At 43.2% G+C, this 18,048-nt stretch overlaps 1 protein-coding gene across 4 annotated transcripts in view; it reads right to left on the bottom strand.

Moving 5' to 3' along the window:
- Window positions 1-7,157: 7,157 nt before the first annotated feature.
- SIL1 (SIL1 nucleotide exchange factor) overlaps window positions 7,158-18,048 on the bottom strand; it is a 34,415-nt gene continuing 23,524 nt past the window's right edge. For all 4 annotated transcript variants that reach the window (XM_063315666.1, XM_063315675.1, XM_063315683.1 and 1 more), the window contains 2 exons: window positions 12,306-12,470; window positions 7,158-7,613 (listed from right to left, as the gene is read on the bottom strand). In XM_063315666.1, coding sequence (XP_063171736.1) covers window positions 7,263-7,613; window positions 12,306-12,470 — 516 coding nt within the window. In that variant the 3' untranslated portion in view covers window positions 7,158-7,262. The remainder of the gene's footprint in view (window positions 7,614-12,305; window positions 12,471-18,048) is intronic.

Here is an 18,048-nt window from a genome sequence, read left to right as displayed (position 1 = left end):
TGAGTCTCCTTGATTTTTTTTTTAACACAATGCTGTCCCATTCGTTGTTTCAAAAGGAAATGCCTGAGTATAATATTCATAAAATGCCCTGACTTTGCTTTCCTGCTTTTTAATTTTTTTCCCAGTCACCACAAAAATGTCCTGGTTATATTGCCACATTGTGTGTGCAGTTGCAATTCTACTGCTTGATATGATGACCAATCTGAACATCCTGGATAAAAAACAAGCAGGTTGAGACAACCTGACGCCCACTTGGAATTTATTTGGACTGTCAAATATTTAAGAGTAATTCTCCTTCTTTGTAATTTCACTCAATAAATGTCCCTTCCATACCACTGTCAGTTCCAACCTGGTTCAGTTATATCTGGATCTGCATTTAAAATAAAAAGTTCCCAATGCAGTAATGGCGTTTTTCAGGGTCTGTTTGTGCTAGGTGTATCAGAATCATATTCAGACAGCAGAAGAACATAAGGATCTGGGCGGTTATGAGTTCTGCTTTGAGTTTTACTTGCAGAAGTAGTGGGTAGACCTGTGCCATCAAATGGCCTGCTAATTAATTCGTAAACACAACTTTTTATTTGAAATTCATGCATCACATTAAGGCAATCATTCCCAGATGTGTTCCCTGGGCACTGGAATCCAACACATCTGGAGAAAAACAGTTTGGAGTCTGGGGAAGGTGGCACTAAGTTTTGTTTTAACAGGGTTTGTTGAACAGTTCAGGCTTGCTGATGAACAAAGGAATCATGACTTGTTTGGCTAGTCTTGTTTTCTTTTCTCTGCTTTTAAAATTGTTTTTCCTTTTCCCCTCTGTGAATTAGAAGGAAAGCTCAAAAATAAACCAGGAAAAAGGGAGAAACTACAGACCAACCACATGATGGAGTTTTTAAAGGTTAATAAAAGAACTCCAAGCAGCTAACAACAATCTTGCAAAGTAGAAGCGTGAACCAAAAAGAAACTTGCACATTAAGCTTAATTACGTTCAGAAAAGAATTCAGTCTTCACACAGTAGATAGATGAAGAGAAAAAAAAAGTAGCTTACATTTATTCAGTAGATCTGGATACAAGTAGCTTCATAGTAGAAAGCACTTATTCATCACTGTTTCTTTGTAGACACTTTCTATTTGGAATAGAAAGTCTGCATACAAGCGAGATGAAAGGACAAGAGCTGCATTCTGCAGGACCTCCTGCTTGCAGGTGTGCCCAAGAGGTAAAAATGGAGATTGTTAATCCCCAAACCCAAGGAGGAGGAGGAAGTGGAAATCAGGTGACCCGTGTGACATCCCACAAGCACAATAGAGATGTGTTTACTAGAAATACCCCCTTATGCTTATGAGACAATGCTAAGTTGACCCCTGATAATTCCAACACCATGTACCCCTCCCTCCCCCATTCACATACTGTATCACACTCTGTCATAAATAAACCAACCAAAATAGAGCTTAGCAAAATATGAGTATGCAAATATTGAGAGGCATCTTCTTGTGGGATAGGATATGACCTAGAGAGGCTGCTCACTTGAGAACAACTTTCTTTCACAACATGGCAGTTTTAATAATAATAATAATTTTATAGGGTTAGGGTTAGGGCTACCCAACTACCAGCAAATCTCTGCTAGCTTTCCATATGCAACATGCTAAGGGCTGCAGGGGATTGTTGCATGCAACAACCTTAGGAGGCCATTTCTGAAATTATGCCTCTGGACCCCACTGCAGATTACCTCATATTTACCCACATTAGTAGGGATGTGCAAGATTCAGGAGAGAAAACCAGTTGCTTCTCTGTTTTCAGTCATACATTTGTATCATGCAAGCTAATGCATAATCCATTATACTTCAGGCATATAAAACTATGATTTGGAAAATGCAAGCTGCTTGTTGGGTACACCTCTGAGCATCACTAGTAATATAAAAATGTTGCTCTGCAACCTCATGCAGATTTGTGCATGAAGAGAGAGAAAATAATTCCTCATGTCTGTATACACATTTTATTTTTACCACCTGCCACTGGATGATACGCAGTTTTGTTTTCCCATTACAACCGAGACTGTTCCAATATCACTCCAGTGCCTGTGTGTACTATGGCATCGCGGGGAGGAGGAGTGGGGGGCGGGGGCATCACTGGCAGAGAAGCAATTGGGAAAGTTCAGGTCTTCATAATCAGGCAGAGCTCTGCAACCTGTTTGTATTGAATAAGGCTGCATTTTAAGCACATTGTTGTTCTCCAAGATGCACACAGACCAGGTGTTGGGGGAAAGAGTGCTTCAGGTACTATGCTGTGGCTTCAGCCATTCTGAAAAGGAAAGTTAATGTTACTTTTATGAAGACAAAAGTGACGCCAACATCTCAGTGGGCAACTGGGCTGTTCCCCACTGTCTTCTCAGATGGCAGCCTCAATTTGCTGTGAGTTGTTGCCCTTTACATCACGCAGGCTCTGGCTTTTTCTTAAGCTGGCCAACCTGCCAGAAACTTCCTGCTGAGGGGCTAAAATAGATCCCCTAACTTACTCTCCAGAATGGCAATTATCCTTTTAACATGGTGTCATGGTGAAGGTGCTGGCCGAGAAACCAGGAGACGCTGAGTTCTAGTCCCGCCTTACGCACGAAAGCCGCTGGGTGATTTTGAGCCAGTCCCTCTCTCTCAACCCAACTCACCTCACAGGGTGGTTGCAAAAGGTCAATTGCAAAAGGCAGCTTTACTTGGAACAGCTTCCATCCTGCAACGATACCTTTCATATTATTAAACAACAACGTCTGCCTATCCCAATGCCAAATCCAGTCTAAACATCTGGCTGATTGTGCGACCAACTATAATAATAATTTAATAACAATAATATTGGGGGGAATGGAACATTCAGTTTCCCTATCTCCAAAAGAGGGAAAGAAAGCATTTGTAAGCAAGGCACTCTGGAAGTCATTCAAGGAGGAAGTAGCTGATGGTAGGTGGAACCAGAAACATCTGGAGCCGGCCTTCCCCATACTTGTACCTTTCAGGTGTACTGGGACTGTATCTCAAAGAGTTTCCCCAACTGCAATTTCTCCCCTCTTGGGCTCCCAGAGTGGAAGTTCCTGGGAGTACCCTGAAGAATGAAGACCAGGCAAGTGATCTGTTTGAATAAAATGGCTCTTGCTTTGTAGCTACCGGTGCAGGAAACTTCCTGCAATGCTTAGCAGCAGAGGCCATGGTGCTACACTTGCAATATTGATGTCAGGAAATGCTAGTTTACCATCTGCCTTAAGAATAAAGACAATGAGATGGCTTCCTAAAAATCACGTGGCAAAGCAGTTCTCTATCCCCCGCAACCCCAGACTCTGTAAAGGCAGAAGGAGAGCTCCAGAGTTAACAAGGATGTCACAAAAGCAGGACGTTCCAGCTCCCCAGTGATGTGAATGTCTGGACTGGGCAGGGATCGACTGCCTGCAGCCCATGGCCTGGTTTCTAAAGCTCTCTGCATGCAATCAGTTCAATTGCTGGACTGAGTACTGGGTGAGGAGGGTGAAGAGAAAAGAGGAGTGGGAAAGGGTGAGAAGAGGCAGAAAGGGGGAGGCGTGGAGATAGAAACGAAGGAGGGACTTTTCTCTGGGTCATGTTCCTCACCTTTCAAACCCAACCACCAATACAGATATTCCGAGTGCAGCAAGGTCTCGCTTAAGGATGTTTCATATCCCAAGCCAGGGCGCACTCCAAAATATACCGCACTTGTTCCTTTGCTCCCCTTGTTCTGGAAGGCACTCCCAATACGAAAGATCTACTTAAAACACTAGGCATGCACATGCAGCCCTTTCTGTGAAGCAGGGCTCGGTGCGTGCTGCCAAAACTCTGACGTACACTGAGCATCTCATGTTTTACAGCTTCTAATAATCACATGCTGTTCTCCAGGGAACATTTCCTGTAAAATCCCTTCATCCCCAACCCCCCTCCCTTAAAGATGAACAACAAAATGCCAGCAGAAGGAAAATCAATGTGTATAATTACTTCTGCAACTTAATAGCAAAGTTCAAGTCTGTAGAATCTGCAAAAAGTAACAAATATTTCCAGGTCTGGCAGAGGCGGCGCATGAGCTACAGTATTAGCTTTAGAATAATCCAATCAATAAGAAGCCAAGCACTAGCCATTTCAGAAAGAGCTGGTCTCTTCAACCTCCCACAGAAGAGATACTTACCACTGGCAATGGCTTTGGCAGCCCTTGCTATCAGGTCAAGCTAGAGCAGATCCAACATCAACCCTTCACAACTGAAGACTCTCCAGACAGGTTTATTATGAACTTATGGCATAGATGCTAGATCTTGGCTGTCTGTCAAAGGCAAACGACAGTCACGTATGTTGACAATCACGGATTCCGCAACTGGCCAGTCTTAATTGTAGAAGCCTTTGTGGGAGTTTACTTAAGTCCCATTGCTGTCCAGCATACCAGAGCTGTAGGCTAGACCCGGGAATCTGGAAAGACATCTCACTTCTTATCTTTCTAAAGCTTGTAGAAATTTAAAACTTTGGGGCATCTGATTTGCTCAAAATAATCTGGTAGTAGGGCCCATGGATCTCACTTTACTGGGATCTGTGCACCCTATAGTTCACTCAGAATCTACAACTGGGGGAAAACGCATGCGTAGTACTGAGGAATTAAGCAGCCATTCAAAGAGACACAGATCAGACCCGCCTTAACTTTCAGGGTTTATCTGTCTGGGTTTTTCCCACGCTTCTTCAGTGTGTTAGGATTCTGTTTAGTGTAGCAGTAATAAACACTAGAGACCTACTCCTCGTCTCAGCGTGATTCCTAACTGTTAGGACACTCTCTAAAGTTACATCAAAGTTTCCTTCTTTCCATAATCTACCCTTTCTAATCATCCAATCCATAAATCATCAGTTCATTTTTTTCTTTTTTTAGCAAAAAGTCCATAAGGGGTTTCTAGTCGCTAGCAATGTAAGCTTTTATTCTAAGAAAAACACTGCATTGCACTGGCAAGCTGGCTTTTATTGTTTGAGTTATCCTGATTTTCCAATTAGTCAAAGGGAGGGATCGATACATCTCAGTAGACAATGAACAAACCTGCAGCTAACTAGAAGGTTTCCACGTTTTCTCAAAATACAGCATTTCCTGTTCCCCATTGTTCTATAGGACAGATTTGGTAGCTCTTCAAAGTGGAATATAGATTCGATTTGTAGTGCAGTTAAATCAAAACCACTTGGATTTAAACTGTTTTTGCTCATATAAAATGGCAGTGATATCTAATGGGACTACAGGCAATGCCAACATGCCATTGCACTTTGCAATGCACTGGCATGCAGTCATGTTCTTCCTAGCAGCTAACATACACCAGGCTTCAGGATTAGGGCTTTCAGCTGGGCCCATTTTGAAGCATCTTCCTCAGCCTTGTTTAACTTTTCTTCCAAGGTGCTCCTGGTGGTGTATGAGGTCCCTTCTCATGTTTGCTTCCTAACAAGATTTACCTGGTTACCCAGGAAGCTTCACAAATGATTGGGGAGTTGAACTCCTTCCTAGACTTGACACCATAATCATTTGAACCAATTACCTTAAAAGCCTGCCAATCTGTTTTAAGATAGAAAGGGGTAATGCGTGAGCCAGAGTTCCAGTAGTGGTTGATTTAAGAACTGATGACAAGTACCCATTCACCAATCTTGACATAACGTTCCCTGTTGCTTGAATAGGGAATGGCAATCATCAAATCAATCGAAGCGAGTATCTGTAGCTCAGGGTCGAACTGCGGAGTCCTTGGTGCTCTCTGAGCCTTGTTGTTTTTTTCTTGCAGACGTTTCATTGCCAGACTAGGCAACACCTGCCACTGAAGATGAAGATGTGCCACATGAAATATACAGTTACTTGTGTACAATGCAAGTAAATCTCAGGAGATAGGTAGGAATATCCATGCAGAGGACACAACCACGGAGCACATCCTCATGGGGAAAAAAGTCACACAGATATTTGCCAGATTTTATACTGATGGAAGTAGAGCAAAGGAAATACAGGCTGCATTGGGTACCCACTACACATGTACAGCCCAGATCACAGAGTGGGTTGCTGTTGCCTCAATTAAAAAGGCATTCCTATGTGGCAAGCAGTAGTTTTAATGGAAGCTATTCCTGCCCAAGGAGTTTGGTTTTTCTGCATTAGCTTCTTTGATTGTTTGGAGGTTCTAGCAGGGGAGCGCAGCTACCGTATACCCTTGACCAAAGATTGGTACACTCCTTCTATCTGGGATGGTTGTCCTCTTCCACTGAGTGCGCAGCTTCGGGAGGGACGCACATGGAGCGGTGAGGGAGGAAGGGGACACCCGCCTAGCCAGCCAGATCAGCCGAATCAACCCTGGTGATCAATGGGGTGACAGATGTCGCAGCCAGATCACCCTCAAATCCTAGCTTCTTTGCTGAAGAAGAGCTCCACATTGGAGGGAACTCTTCAGAATGTTTTAAGCAGGTTCACGCAGAATGCCACTCGGCTGGATCACATCTCCCTTCCACTGCATGTAAACTGAGAAAACACAGCAGAAGGGAGCTGACTTTCTCTTGCGGCTGCACTCGTGGGGCGACTCACTAATGGGCAAGCTGTCTTTCTATGAAGCTCGCCTGCTGATGCTGATTTTCACACAGGAAAGATACTAGAGCTAGGCCACTTTCTGGCACAGAATCTTTCCAAGCATTTCACCACTGTCCCTTTTTTTCTGAGTTAGCAGGTCAAAAAGCAACACTTCCATGGGATTAGCAAATACTCTACAATGGCAGTGCTATATCAACACAAACAAGCAGGTTAGGAAGAGCTGCAAAAATGTACAGGGAAATGCCAGTTATATGGACTCTACTGCTGATTTCTAACAACTGGAATAAAACTCTTTTTCTAGGGAAATTGCCTTTTCAAAGCAAGCAAGCAATGAATGACCTCGAGCAAAAAGTTCTCTCCTCAGAGGAGACAAGGCAATGACTTTCTTTAATGCTACAGCATATCCTTTTTTGAAAAGGTAATTTCTAAAAGGGGCACTTTTTTTTAAACACTGTGGTGGCAGGAACCCCTAAACCTTACTATTGCAATGATCTATGATCAGAATAAAACACACAGAAAAGTACTGACAAGAAGGCAACCATCCTTCTATTACCCAGCATATGGGGCTGCTAACCACACTGACAGCAGGACACAAAGCCAAAACCTTAGTAGAATAGATTTATTCGTAATAACTTTCCACATTGATTTATTCACCATACCTCTTTCCAGACCCCACAAAGGTTCTTTTATGTGCTAGGCTACCATCCTTTTTACTTTAGCTGTTGTGCAATGTTATTTATAAAGTGCAAGAGTTCCTTGAAGTAGCCATCTTCGTCCCCTTCCTTTTGCTCTTCTTGTGCCAGCTCTTCGTATTCCTGGCGCAGGAGGCCGAGGGTGTGGTTGAAAGCGGGATCCCCCCTGTAAGTCTCCCTACAGAAGGTCAGCAGCACATACACGGTCTTGAGAACCTTCTCCCGGGTGTCGTGCTCCGGCATCTTCAGAAGATTCGAAATGATTGTGCACCAGCCCTGTTCCACAATGGCTGGCACCAGGTTCACTTGACTGTACTGCTGAGTTTTTTCATGGCCTTGATCCTCATTGTCACTGATCTTGAGCAATTGCTGCAACAAAGATCCCCAAAATGATTATTTAAGCCAAGACAGCTGTCTTCCCATTACAGGTATCTACTTATGTGAAGTCTGAAATCAGTTCTGTTTGCCTTTGTGGTCAGTACCAAGACCTGTTGAACCTTCGTGAATTTCACAATGGGAGGATGCTTTCCGATTCATTCCAACATAATGCTGGAAGGCATGTTCAGATTTTGTGATCATGTTTAATTATTAGATCCATATTCTGTCTTTTGCTCAAGGGCTGAAGGCAGTGAACAGAGCACTCCCTCCTCCTGCTATCCCCCCACAAACCACAACCCTACAACGGGGGCTGAAAGAGAGCAACTGGCTCTAAGTCACCCACTGGGCTTCCATGGCAAAGGCTTTCTGCTCCTAATCCAACATCTCAACTACTTCCCCTCCTGAGCTCTCTTCTTGCCGGGGCTCTGGCAAAGTCAATGCTGGAAGGGCTTTCCCATTTATCCAAAAGCTGCTCTGGGGTGCTCAGCTGATAATGAAGTACCAATTCATGAAAATGCAACTTGCCGTCCAAATGCACATGGACAATAAAAGCAAGCTGGGGAAGAAACTGGCAAGACAAATGAGATTGGGGAGAAAATGGGATGCAAAAAATCAGCCAGATTTATTGGATGACAAAAGTATAAAAAGGGAGGCAGGAGTCCCTCTCTCTCCGTACACACACACGCACATACACGTATGTGTGTCTATATATAATTAAAAGCCACTGTGTCAACTTTCAGAAGCTATTGGAAAGAGGAGTGCCTGAAGCCACCCGTTGTCGATAATCTATCAGCAATAAATAGTGTGACAAAAGATGAAAAGCAACTGTATCTACCTGAAGACCCGTCAGTGAGAGATGCTTTATAGTTCCAACATCTAATCCTGTCTGCAGATATTATGGATAAGGGCCCTCCCACAGGAAGTTGGGACCACCTCCTTGGCATCCTTTCCCAAAGATTCAAAAAACAATGTGAGGATTTAAATGGTCATCCAGCTGATCAGCAAGAGTCACTGATGTGAGATGGGAGGCCATATAAATTATTTAAATATGTAAAAATGCAAGGTGACCAGCCAAACAAATTTCCTCAGATAGTTCCAACCAGCAGAAAGGGAAAAGAACATTTCCTGGTATATTTTCTCTGCTGGATCTTGACCACCTTTCTACCATTTACAGCAGTGTTTCTCAAGCTTGGCAACTTTAAGGCATGTGGACTTCAGCTTCCATGCTGGCTGGGGAATTCTGGGAGTTGAAGTCCACATGTCTTAAAGTTGCTAAGGTGGAAAAAGCCTGATTTACAGGTTATGCCTCCCTGCCATTTGCATGTTTTCTGGAGTGCTCTTGCATACTGGCGCAAGCCAGAATACTTGGGCCAAAGGCTTGGATGACCTATATCACTGCAAGAGGCACATATGCACCTTGGAACATCTAACAGGCACCTTTAAAAAAAATAAAGCAACTGGACTTTGGACTTCAACTTCCATAGTCACTGACATACTTCTGGCTGTGATAGCCCAGGACAACTGACTGCACCTGTTTGCCTACCTGTGCAAAGGAAGGCCTGTTCTTATACACTCAACATGTCACCTTGAGAAAAAAAGGAACATTTTTTTAAAGGATTGAAATTAATTAGAACCTGCTTGCAGTCCAGTCTCTTGGTTTCTTCATTCTGCAGCTTTTGTGGGGATCAGAAAGCAGCACTACGTATTGGGAAGAAGGAAGAAACGTGCACTTCTTCTGCAGGGAACCCTTCTCACCACCACCCTTTCCACCCTGCTAGATTGGGGCCAATGTCAGAGTAATAGTAAAGGGGGGCGTTGCTCCCTCCTCCTACTCCGTAGAAATAATCTGGATGCAGCCAAGATACTTGATTCTGTCTGCAAAACTCCCACATGGGCACAGCAAGCCAGCCATCTGTCTACACAGATGAAGTAAAAGGTTGCTCACAGCACACGGCTGCCAGATACACAACACAATGGAGGCCGGCATTCTCTAAATAATAATAATAATTTAAAAAATACATGCCTTTGCTTCACTTGGCTGCCTCCTGGGTAAATTGCTATATACGCGCTTCATTAATTAGATCCTAATCACAAGCATCTCCTTACTATTATCTTATAATTAAGGAAGATTATTTCTATGGCTTAAGAGAGAAGAAAAGTCAAATCACTGTGAATTGTATGCTGGGAGCCTGCCCTGCTCATCTCTGTTCTAAGTCCCAGCAGAGATGCTTGATTGTGGTATTTTCCTTGACGGTAATTTGCCTACAGTGGCACACATGGACATGCTGGGCAAGAAGGAACAGCAACTAGAGAATGAACTTGGGCCCAAACTAAAGGATAAATCCAAGAATTAGGCTGCATTCTGCACAACCAGACAGCCATTCTGACAAGGTGCAAGGCAAGGCTGAATGACACTTATTCAGGTGCTCTGCAAAACTTGGCAACTATCCTCTTTCCAGTTTGCTATATCAGCGGGGCACTGCAGTCCAACAACATCTGAAGGACACGAAAGTTCTGTCTTCCGTGACTATTGATAAGCTTGGCTGGGGCTTACTGAAGTTGGAATTCAAAAGCCACAGAAAGGCCACAGGTTCCCCACTGCTAGCAGCAAAAAATATGTGATTCAGCTGACAATTCAACAGTTTTATCTGAAGTAAGCAATACACAATCTTATCTGCCCAACTTACTAAGAGAAGATCAATTCTTCTGCATCCAATGAAGCCTTCGTTTATTTCCGTAGGCTGAGTAGTCTCCCACATTTTCAGAAGGTAATTGCCATCAATGCCCTAAAATTCCACATTTCTGAAGGGTACCCAGGTTGGGGAACTTTGCCTTTAGTGAAATTATATAGTGAGAGCCAGTTTGGTGTAGTGGTGAAGGTGCTAGCCAAAAACCAGGAGACGGTGAGTTCTAGGCCTCTCTTAGGCATGAAAGCCACTGGGTGACTTTGGGCCACTCACTCACTCTCTTGTCTCTCCAACCCACCTCACAGGGTCGCTGTTGTGAGGAAAACAGGAGGCAGGAATATTAGGTATGTTTGCTGCCTTGATATAAAGAAGGCAGGATAAAAATTTAATCATCATCGTATGTAGATGTGAGCACATCGTGCTGATGTTATGAAAAAATATAGAATAATGTGTTCATTATTTGTAATGTATAATTTGGTTTAATGCAGAATGCTAAATATTACTATCCCTGTCTTTTATAAAGATTAAGAATGAGCATAGGGGTGGAAGATACTAAGTCATCTCTCTCTTTTTTTAATGTCTTTGAGTCAGGTGTCCTGAAGTGGTGATAGGAATCCAGAAGGTTTTTATATATATGTACATACATACATACATACATACATATTTGGTGCCTGCAAGTTAGTGTTGACTCCTGGTGACCACCTGGACAAGTCCCTGCAGTTTGCTTGGCAAGGTTTTTCAGAAGTGGTCTGCCATTGCCTCCTTCCTAGGGCTGAGAGAGAGTGACTGGCCCAAGGTCACCCAGCTGGCTTCGTGCCTAAGGCGGGACTAGAACTTTTGGTCTCCCGGTTTCTAGCCTGGTGCCTTAACCACTACACCAAACTGGTTCTCTAAGGGCCAAATGATTAACATTCCTAGAAGAAACCTGAGCAAACAACTATAAGCTAGTACAATAGGGTGACTGAAAGATAATAATACAACTGGACTTCTCTAGATAACAATGTTTCCCTTAGGTAAGCCACTTCTCAGTTCTCACAATCCTATCTATAATATGCAGCTAATAATCTTGATTGATTCTCCAGACTTCCTGAAAGGATGCAAAACTGCTGAATGGAAAGGCAGAATGCCCTGCTTAGAGGGAAAGGCTGCCTGAGCTGATGAACAAGAACGCTCTCCTTGGAAGGAAGGATATCCTGCAACTATTTGTAGCCATTCCTGTCTGCCAGTATGAAAAATGTTAAACATTATGCATTCTTGATCACTGAATCCTACACAAAGAATTTATTACAGCTGTGAAACTGTGTCTTTTGATTGCTTTCTGCAGTTGCCGCATGATGGGTAGATAGGTAGACGATAATTGGCAATAAAGTTCAGGAGGAGTTGCCAGAAAACTGGCAATTATCTATGCTTTACAACTTACCAGCCCTCCCATCCAAGGGGTAAAGCAACAGCAGGGGAGGCAGAAGAGGGACAAAGATCCTGGTGATGTCCTGCCACTTACCATTCCCAGCGAGGTTGGCAGGCTTGCCCTCTCGCCAAGAACTGGACAAGTAGGGCCATCATCACAGCTTCCTTAGTACCTTCCTGCCATCTTGCACTCTGTCCAGACTGGCTAACACCCAAATGAAATCCACATGAGAATTCTTAAAGTGTAACCAGATGGATCACACAAGGGTGGCACCTTTGGGCAGCCCAAATACAAGTAATTTAAGCATTAAAAGTCAGGGGAAAAGAGTTCATGGTTCTTTACCTGGGTCTTATTGGATGAGCTCCTTGCAACTTGTTGCAAGAAATTCAAAGAGTATCACCACTTTCTTATGGGAGAGGACTGCCCATCAAGTCAGTCACATTTTCCAGCTCCATCATTCCAGTTTCAGAATGCCCTCCCTCCGTCCCCTACTGGAGATGGGTTAAATTCTCACTTTAATGTTACTTCATTCGGATTGGTAGGCTTGGGCTAACTCTGCCATGGGTGAAGCGTAACAGCTCCTCTTACCTTTTCTACAATTAAGTCGTAGAGAAGTGTCACAGTGCGGATGTACAGCATCTCCATTCCTTTCTCCGTGCAAAGATTCCTGAGCACTTGAAGGCCTCCAAGTTTGAGGAATTGTTGCTGGGCATAAGGAAAGTGCCGCAGCATCGATGACAAAGCAAACAGAGCCTAGGGACAAAACAAACCAGCCCAAATCTACCACTGTGAGTTTTTCGTTTTCCGGGTCTCATCATGCACACCCTTTCTGCACAACTTCTTCCAGTCCCCATGCCTTGACACAGCACCAATATTTACTTATTTTACACATACACCACCACACTCCAGAGGGGCGATATGTAGCAAAGACTCCTTGTATCTTATTACCAAAGTGAATGGTTATGAGATTATCATGACTTGGGGACAGGACCCTCTATTTCAAGAGAGTGGACAATTTGTTACATTATGCCTTACGATGCATGAGCAGAAATGTCGTGAATCCCCAGCAGAACAAAAGGAGTGTTGGCTGGGATCCAATTTCTATGGGCAGAAATCTTTGCAAGACAGTACTCCTAAAGAAATATGGGAAATGTAATTTTAACCAATCTTTTTTTCTCATCTGTGGCTCTGAAAAGTTGCTCCTGGAGATTCCCCCGTGATGCAGCTCATGAAATTGTTCAAAGAATAAGGAATATCAGCTCCGCTTCCTTCAGAGAGAAAGTCTATTGTTACTCAGGCCCTCAAGTGAAGGTTATCTAGGCAGCTGCTGAACACAACCTACCTATTTATGCTGTTTACAGGGTGGTTATGACAACTTTATTTCTTTACAGCAAACCTCTGTTACATCATGTGTAAACTCCACCCACAGACAGTAACAGCTAATGAGGGAGTTTAGGTGCTTATTTTATTATGTATAGTCCATGACTATACCAATACAATTCACTTCCCATAGCTATTAGAGCCATCAGACTGACACAGACTCTGCCCATAAATTTCCATATTATTGTTTATTTATAGCTCTTTAGCCTTTGAAGTCACTGTCATTCCTTTCTATACGACTTTATTTCATACCACATTATTATAATAGTGGTTAAGGTGCTGGGCTAGAAACCAGGAGGCGAAGAGTTCTAGTCCCGCCTTAGGCAGGAAAGCCGGCTGGGCGACCTTCAGCCAGTCCCTCTCTCTCAGCCCAACTCACCACGCAGGGTTGTTCTTGTGGGGAAAATAGGAGGAGGAAGGAGGATTAGGTATGCTTGCCGCTTTGAGTTATTTATAAAAATAATAAAGGTGGGATAGAAAATAATTAATTAATATGAAATATAGTTTACCTGCAGATTTTCATATAGTGTTTTACATTGTGTTAGTTGTTTCTACTTTTATTATCTGTCATGAGTAAGGATGGCGAGCAGGGGGCTCCCATCCAGACTGTTAAGCGCATGCGTAGCACTGAGGAATTGGGCAGCCATTCAAAGAGACACAGATCGGGACCGCCTTAACCTTTGGGGTTTATATGTCTGGGTTTTCCCCCCGCTTCTTCAGTTTGTTAGGATTCCTGTTATGTACAAGCAATAAAACATTAGAGATCAGTTCCTTGTCTCAGCGTGGTTCCTGGCTGTTGGGACATCATCCTATAGTTTTACTTATATTACATAAATCTCCACTATAGTTACTTCTGACTTCATAATCTTAATTCTACAATCTTAATGATATTGGTATTACAATTGCAGAGTCTGAGCTAGTGATTCAAATTTTAGTCATTTCTTATAACACAACAGGATAGCTGTAATTTTATTCTTGCATGTTACGTTCTGCTGGTCAATGACTGGAATAAAATACTACTACTAACACTCTAACTTAGGCTTTTAATTTGGGCTTTATCTAAGATAAATATACACAATTCTTGAGAGCAGTTTGCTCGCATTATTCAGTAATTTCAATTTATTTTCCTTCAGATTGGGAAGCCAAGACAATAGTGTCTGCAAGAGATATCGTGGTTTGCAAGACCCCAGGGAGAGGCATATCAGGGAAAGGCAGCAGACTGCATCCATTGGGAATTTGCTGCAGAAGTGCTGAAAACACAAGTATGAAGGAAACCCAACTGTCAGGGTAATCCACACTCCCAAGCAGAGATAAGTCCTTTTCAAGGTTTTATTCCCATCACAGAATTGACTCAAGCACAAACACCTGGGAATGAAAATCATCAACATGGTAGTACTATGTGCAGCCCTTTTGCTTGAGTTTAATCATCATCTTATTAATTAGATATTAGCATTAATTATTGCTGTGCCTTTGACATTTCCCTTTAAGGCACACTAAACAGAACGTTATTAAGATGCCATTATAAGGTGCTCTCTGCAGTGCAAATCACAAAGACATGGATGCGTTTCTGGCACTCTAATCACAGAGTCAATGAGGCCCCAAAAGATAGAGTTGCAGATGTCAGAATTACTGGGTTGTAATTTTTATGATAAGCCAAACTGTGATTTGTCTGATTTTGTTAGCACTTTGGGGTAGACCAGGTCAAGAAACAGGCACAGCAGGGATTCCAAGAACGCTCTTTATTGTAGTAAAATAGAATAACAGAATCTTGAAAGCCTATCCAAGTTCCTCCCTGTCCCATTCCTCTCTGTCTCTGTAAACAAAATCAAGGTGAGGTCATTTTAAGTTTCTTTCTCTTGCAGTTGATGGACTGTGCAATCTCTTCTCCAAGTCCCCTCTTAACAACTCACTCCTTCCCTCCCTTAATAGCTCTCTCATGCCTTCCCCAAGGTCACCTCTACATTCCTTCACACCCTTTGCCTTAGCTTGTAGTATGAACTTCACCATTATGGTTTGTAAACTATGGTTTAAGTCTTAGCATTATGTTTGAATCCAGCCAATTCTGGCTTATTCAACACAACTGTTTGGATTTGGTTTCACAGCTCATGAGAACCCAACCTCTCTTTTAGTACATCTTCCCTGTGCGTACTTTTCTCCTTCCCAGCTCAGTTTCTCCATTCTATTCTTTCCTGTAATTTAGGTGATGCTTCAACTTCCACAACGAAGGCATGTTGTAATGCCACAACACCTCCTGCACCTCCAGTCCATGAAAAATAGTCTTCATCATTTTCACAGTACCTGAAATGGGATGGGCAGGTATCTGTACCTTTCTCTTTCTTAAATGCTAATGCAAATGCCTTCCGCTAGTACCAATCCACCTATTCAGAGAACAGCTTGAAAGGAAATGCCGCAAGGGGAACCTTCCAGCAAACAGCTTGCCAGTCTGCCTCTCAAAGTGGTACCTCCTAAGAGTGACTCAGCTCAGGTTAGCCAAATATTAGCATTCCCACCTATTTTTATTCTCCTTTCACTCAAGGATCATCATCATCATCATCAACATCATCATCATCAAGTAATGTGTAAGCCACCTGACTCTCAACGACTCTGGGAAGCTCACAACAATCAAAGAAATTACAATCAAATCAATAAAACATAAAAGTTAAATATGAAAAATTGCAAGTGTGATGAGTCAAGGGGTCTCGCTTTCCCTTGCCAAAGGCCTGGGTGAAGAGCCAGGTCTTCACTACTTTTCTAAAGAACAGCATGGTGGGGGCCATCCAGATCTCAGGGGGAACTTTATTCCAGAAGGCAAACGCTGCTACAGAGAAGTTGCACTCCCAGGGTCCTGAGAGATGACATTATTTAAACAAAGGAACCTGGAGCATGCCAATCCTGCAGGATCAATTGGCCAGGCAGCTGTTATGAGAGACAGGTGGTCCCTCAAGTAACCAAGCTAGGAACTCTATCGCCATCAAGTTAATGTCTTGCAAAGTCCTCTTTTCTCAGCTACTTCCCATTCCTTTTATTGCATTTGCTGGTGATACCTGCCTAACTGCCACCATATACATTTTTTACAGCTGTGCATAAAATCTTGGTTTTTTTCAAGGCAATATTGGGGGGAGGGATGGAAAGGGAGCACAACTATCACAACGTTCCTGTTCTAGCTTGTCTCCCTCCTAACCTAGGGAGTTGCCCAGCTGCACAAACATCAGTGCAAAAAAAAAAAAAAACAGTGCCCATAGAATAAAATTTGCCTGGGGGCACTACACCCTTGGATATTCAATAACTTACACAAAAGCTGGGTTCAGAAATATCATGGCTCTGATCCACTTTGTTGGCCTCCCCTGGCAGAAATGGAAAGAATGAAAGCCAGGCTACACATCACCTAAGAAGCTGCTTCTGCCCAAAAGCTATGCAAAGCCTTGGCTTATTGAAACACTGTAATGGCCTGGTTAGCACCACCTTCTGATGGGGATGTTGGGGCCACCCTGCAAAAGGGGCTGGGACATAGTAAAAGATGGGGGTGATAAGGAATAATTATGAGTGTGATTGTCTTTAATTAAGTTAATTATCTGTGAAATTACCACATACTTACATTACAATTGAGCAAAACCACCAAGAGATAAGCAGCTGTACTTTAGCCCAGGCCATAAGACATGATTTACAAACCACAAATATGCTAGGCCAAGCCAAATAATTGACTGTAGGGCTTAATGCAATGCATGAAGCCAGTCTACATCCTACAGAGCTCGCAACAGTACAAAAGCTTCTTTATCCAGACTTGATGTTGCTTTGAGTCACCAGGATGAATACAAATTCTCTATCCAATCTGTTGTGTTAAAAGTTACAGTCATGAGAGGGCAATCGATACAGAAGTGGCTTGGAGAATGTAGAGTAGGAGCCCTGGGCTAGTTAAAAGCATCCTACCATTTCCATGGGGCACAGTGGGATGAGAAGGCAAAGCCTTGGCTAATGAATCATCTTCCTATGTAGTTTCTTTATACAGGAACAGACAGAAAGAAAATGTAACTAGCCGGCGCAAACATGTGTGAATAGGCCCAAGGCCACTGGCAAGCACAGAAACCCTGCAGAGCCTCTTTGCTCAAGGGCAATCCATAAAATCAATGAGAAGCATGAGGAGATCTTCTACCATGCACACACGGACACACACACACACACACACACACACACAAATGCCCCACTGACGGCTGGCCCACTTGAAGCAGAAGGCCATTATTATCCCTTTCCAAGTGAGCAATGGGCAGACAAAAGGAGACAAATTCTCCAGTCTGCCATTCTTTCCTCTGGCACACAGGCAGATCATTTTGTAAGATTACCAGTTTGTTCAGCAGAGCTTCCAGGCACGTGCCATAAACATTTTCTGCAAGTGCAGAGTTCTACAATGGTCTGCCTTTAGATGGAAGGTGGTCTCCCTCAGGTAGCATTTTGCTCATACGCAAGCCTATCCACCGGTTTCATTCCTTTTTCTGTGGCGCACAAACATCCAGAGAAACTCAGAGCTTCAAACACAGCTTAAGGCAAGGATATTCAGAGGCGGCCTTGTTAAAAGGTTGACAGCATGATGCTGATTAGAGCAGGCCACATTGCTTCACGAACCCACATAAAAGCAGTGACCTATTTACCAGACTAGGGTTTGTGGCGGACCTTGAAGCACTTGCAGCCAAAAAGAATAGCAAAGCTGAGCACTGAGGAAGGATCACTAGAGCATGTATGCCAGGCAGTGAGCGGACAGCTGAAGAGCCAATAAGGCCCCAACCTGTATCCCAGTCTATTAGTCAAGGGTGTTTTTCAGGAGTTTGCTCCTGGTGAAAACTTCAAATCTTGGTCACTGCCAGTGGTAGGAAGCAAGCATCTCATCTTCTCCCGGGGTCTACTTCTGTTTTTGTTAAGATGTTGATATTCAGGCCTGCCACTAGAATGTTAGAGCTAT

Source organism: Candoia aspera, chromosome 1 (genome assembly GCF_035149785.1).
Source record: "Candoia aspera isolate rCanAsp1 chromosome 1, rCanAsp1.hap2, whole genome shotgun sequence".
Taxonomy (NCBI): Eukaryota; Metazoa; Chordata; class Lepidosauria; order Squamata; family Boidae; genus Candoia; species Candoia aspera.
This window is presented reverse-complemented; position numbering and strand designations above follow the sequence as displayed.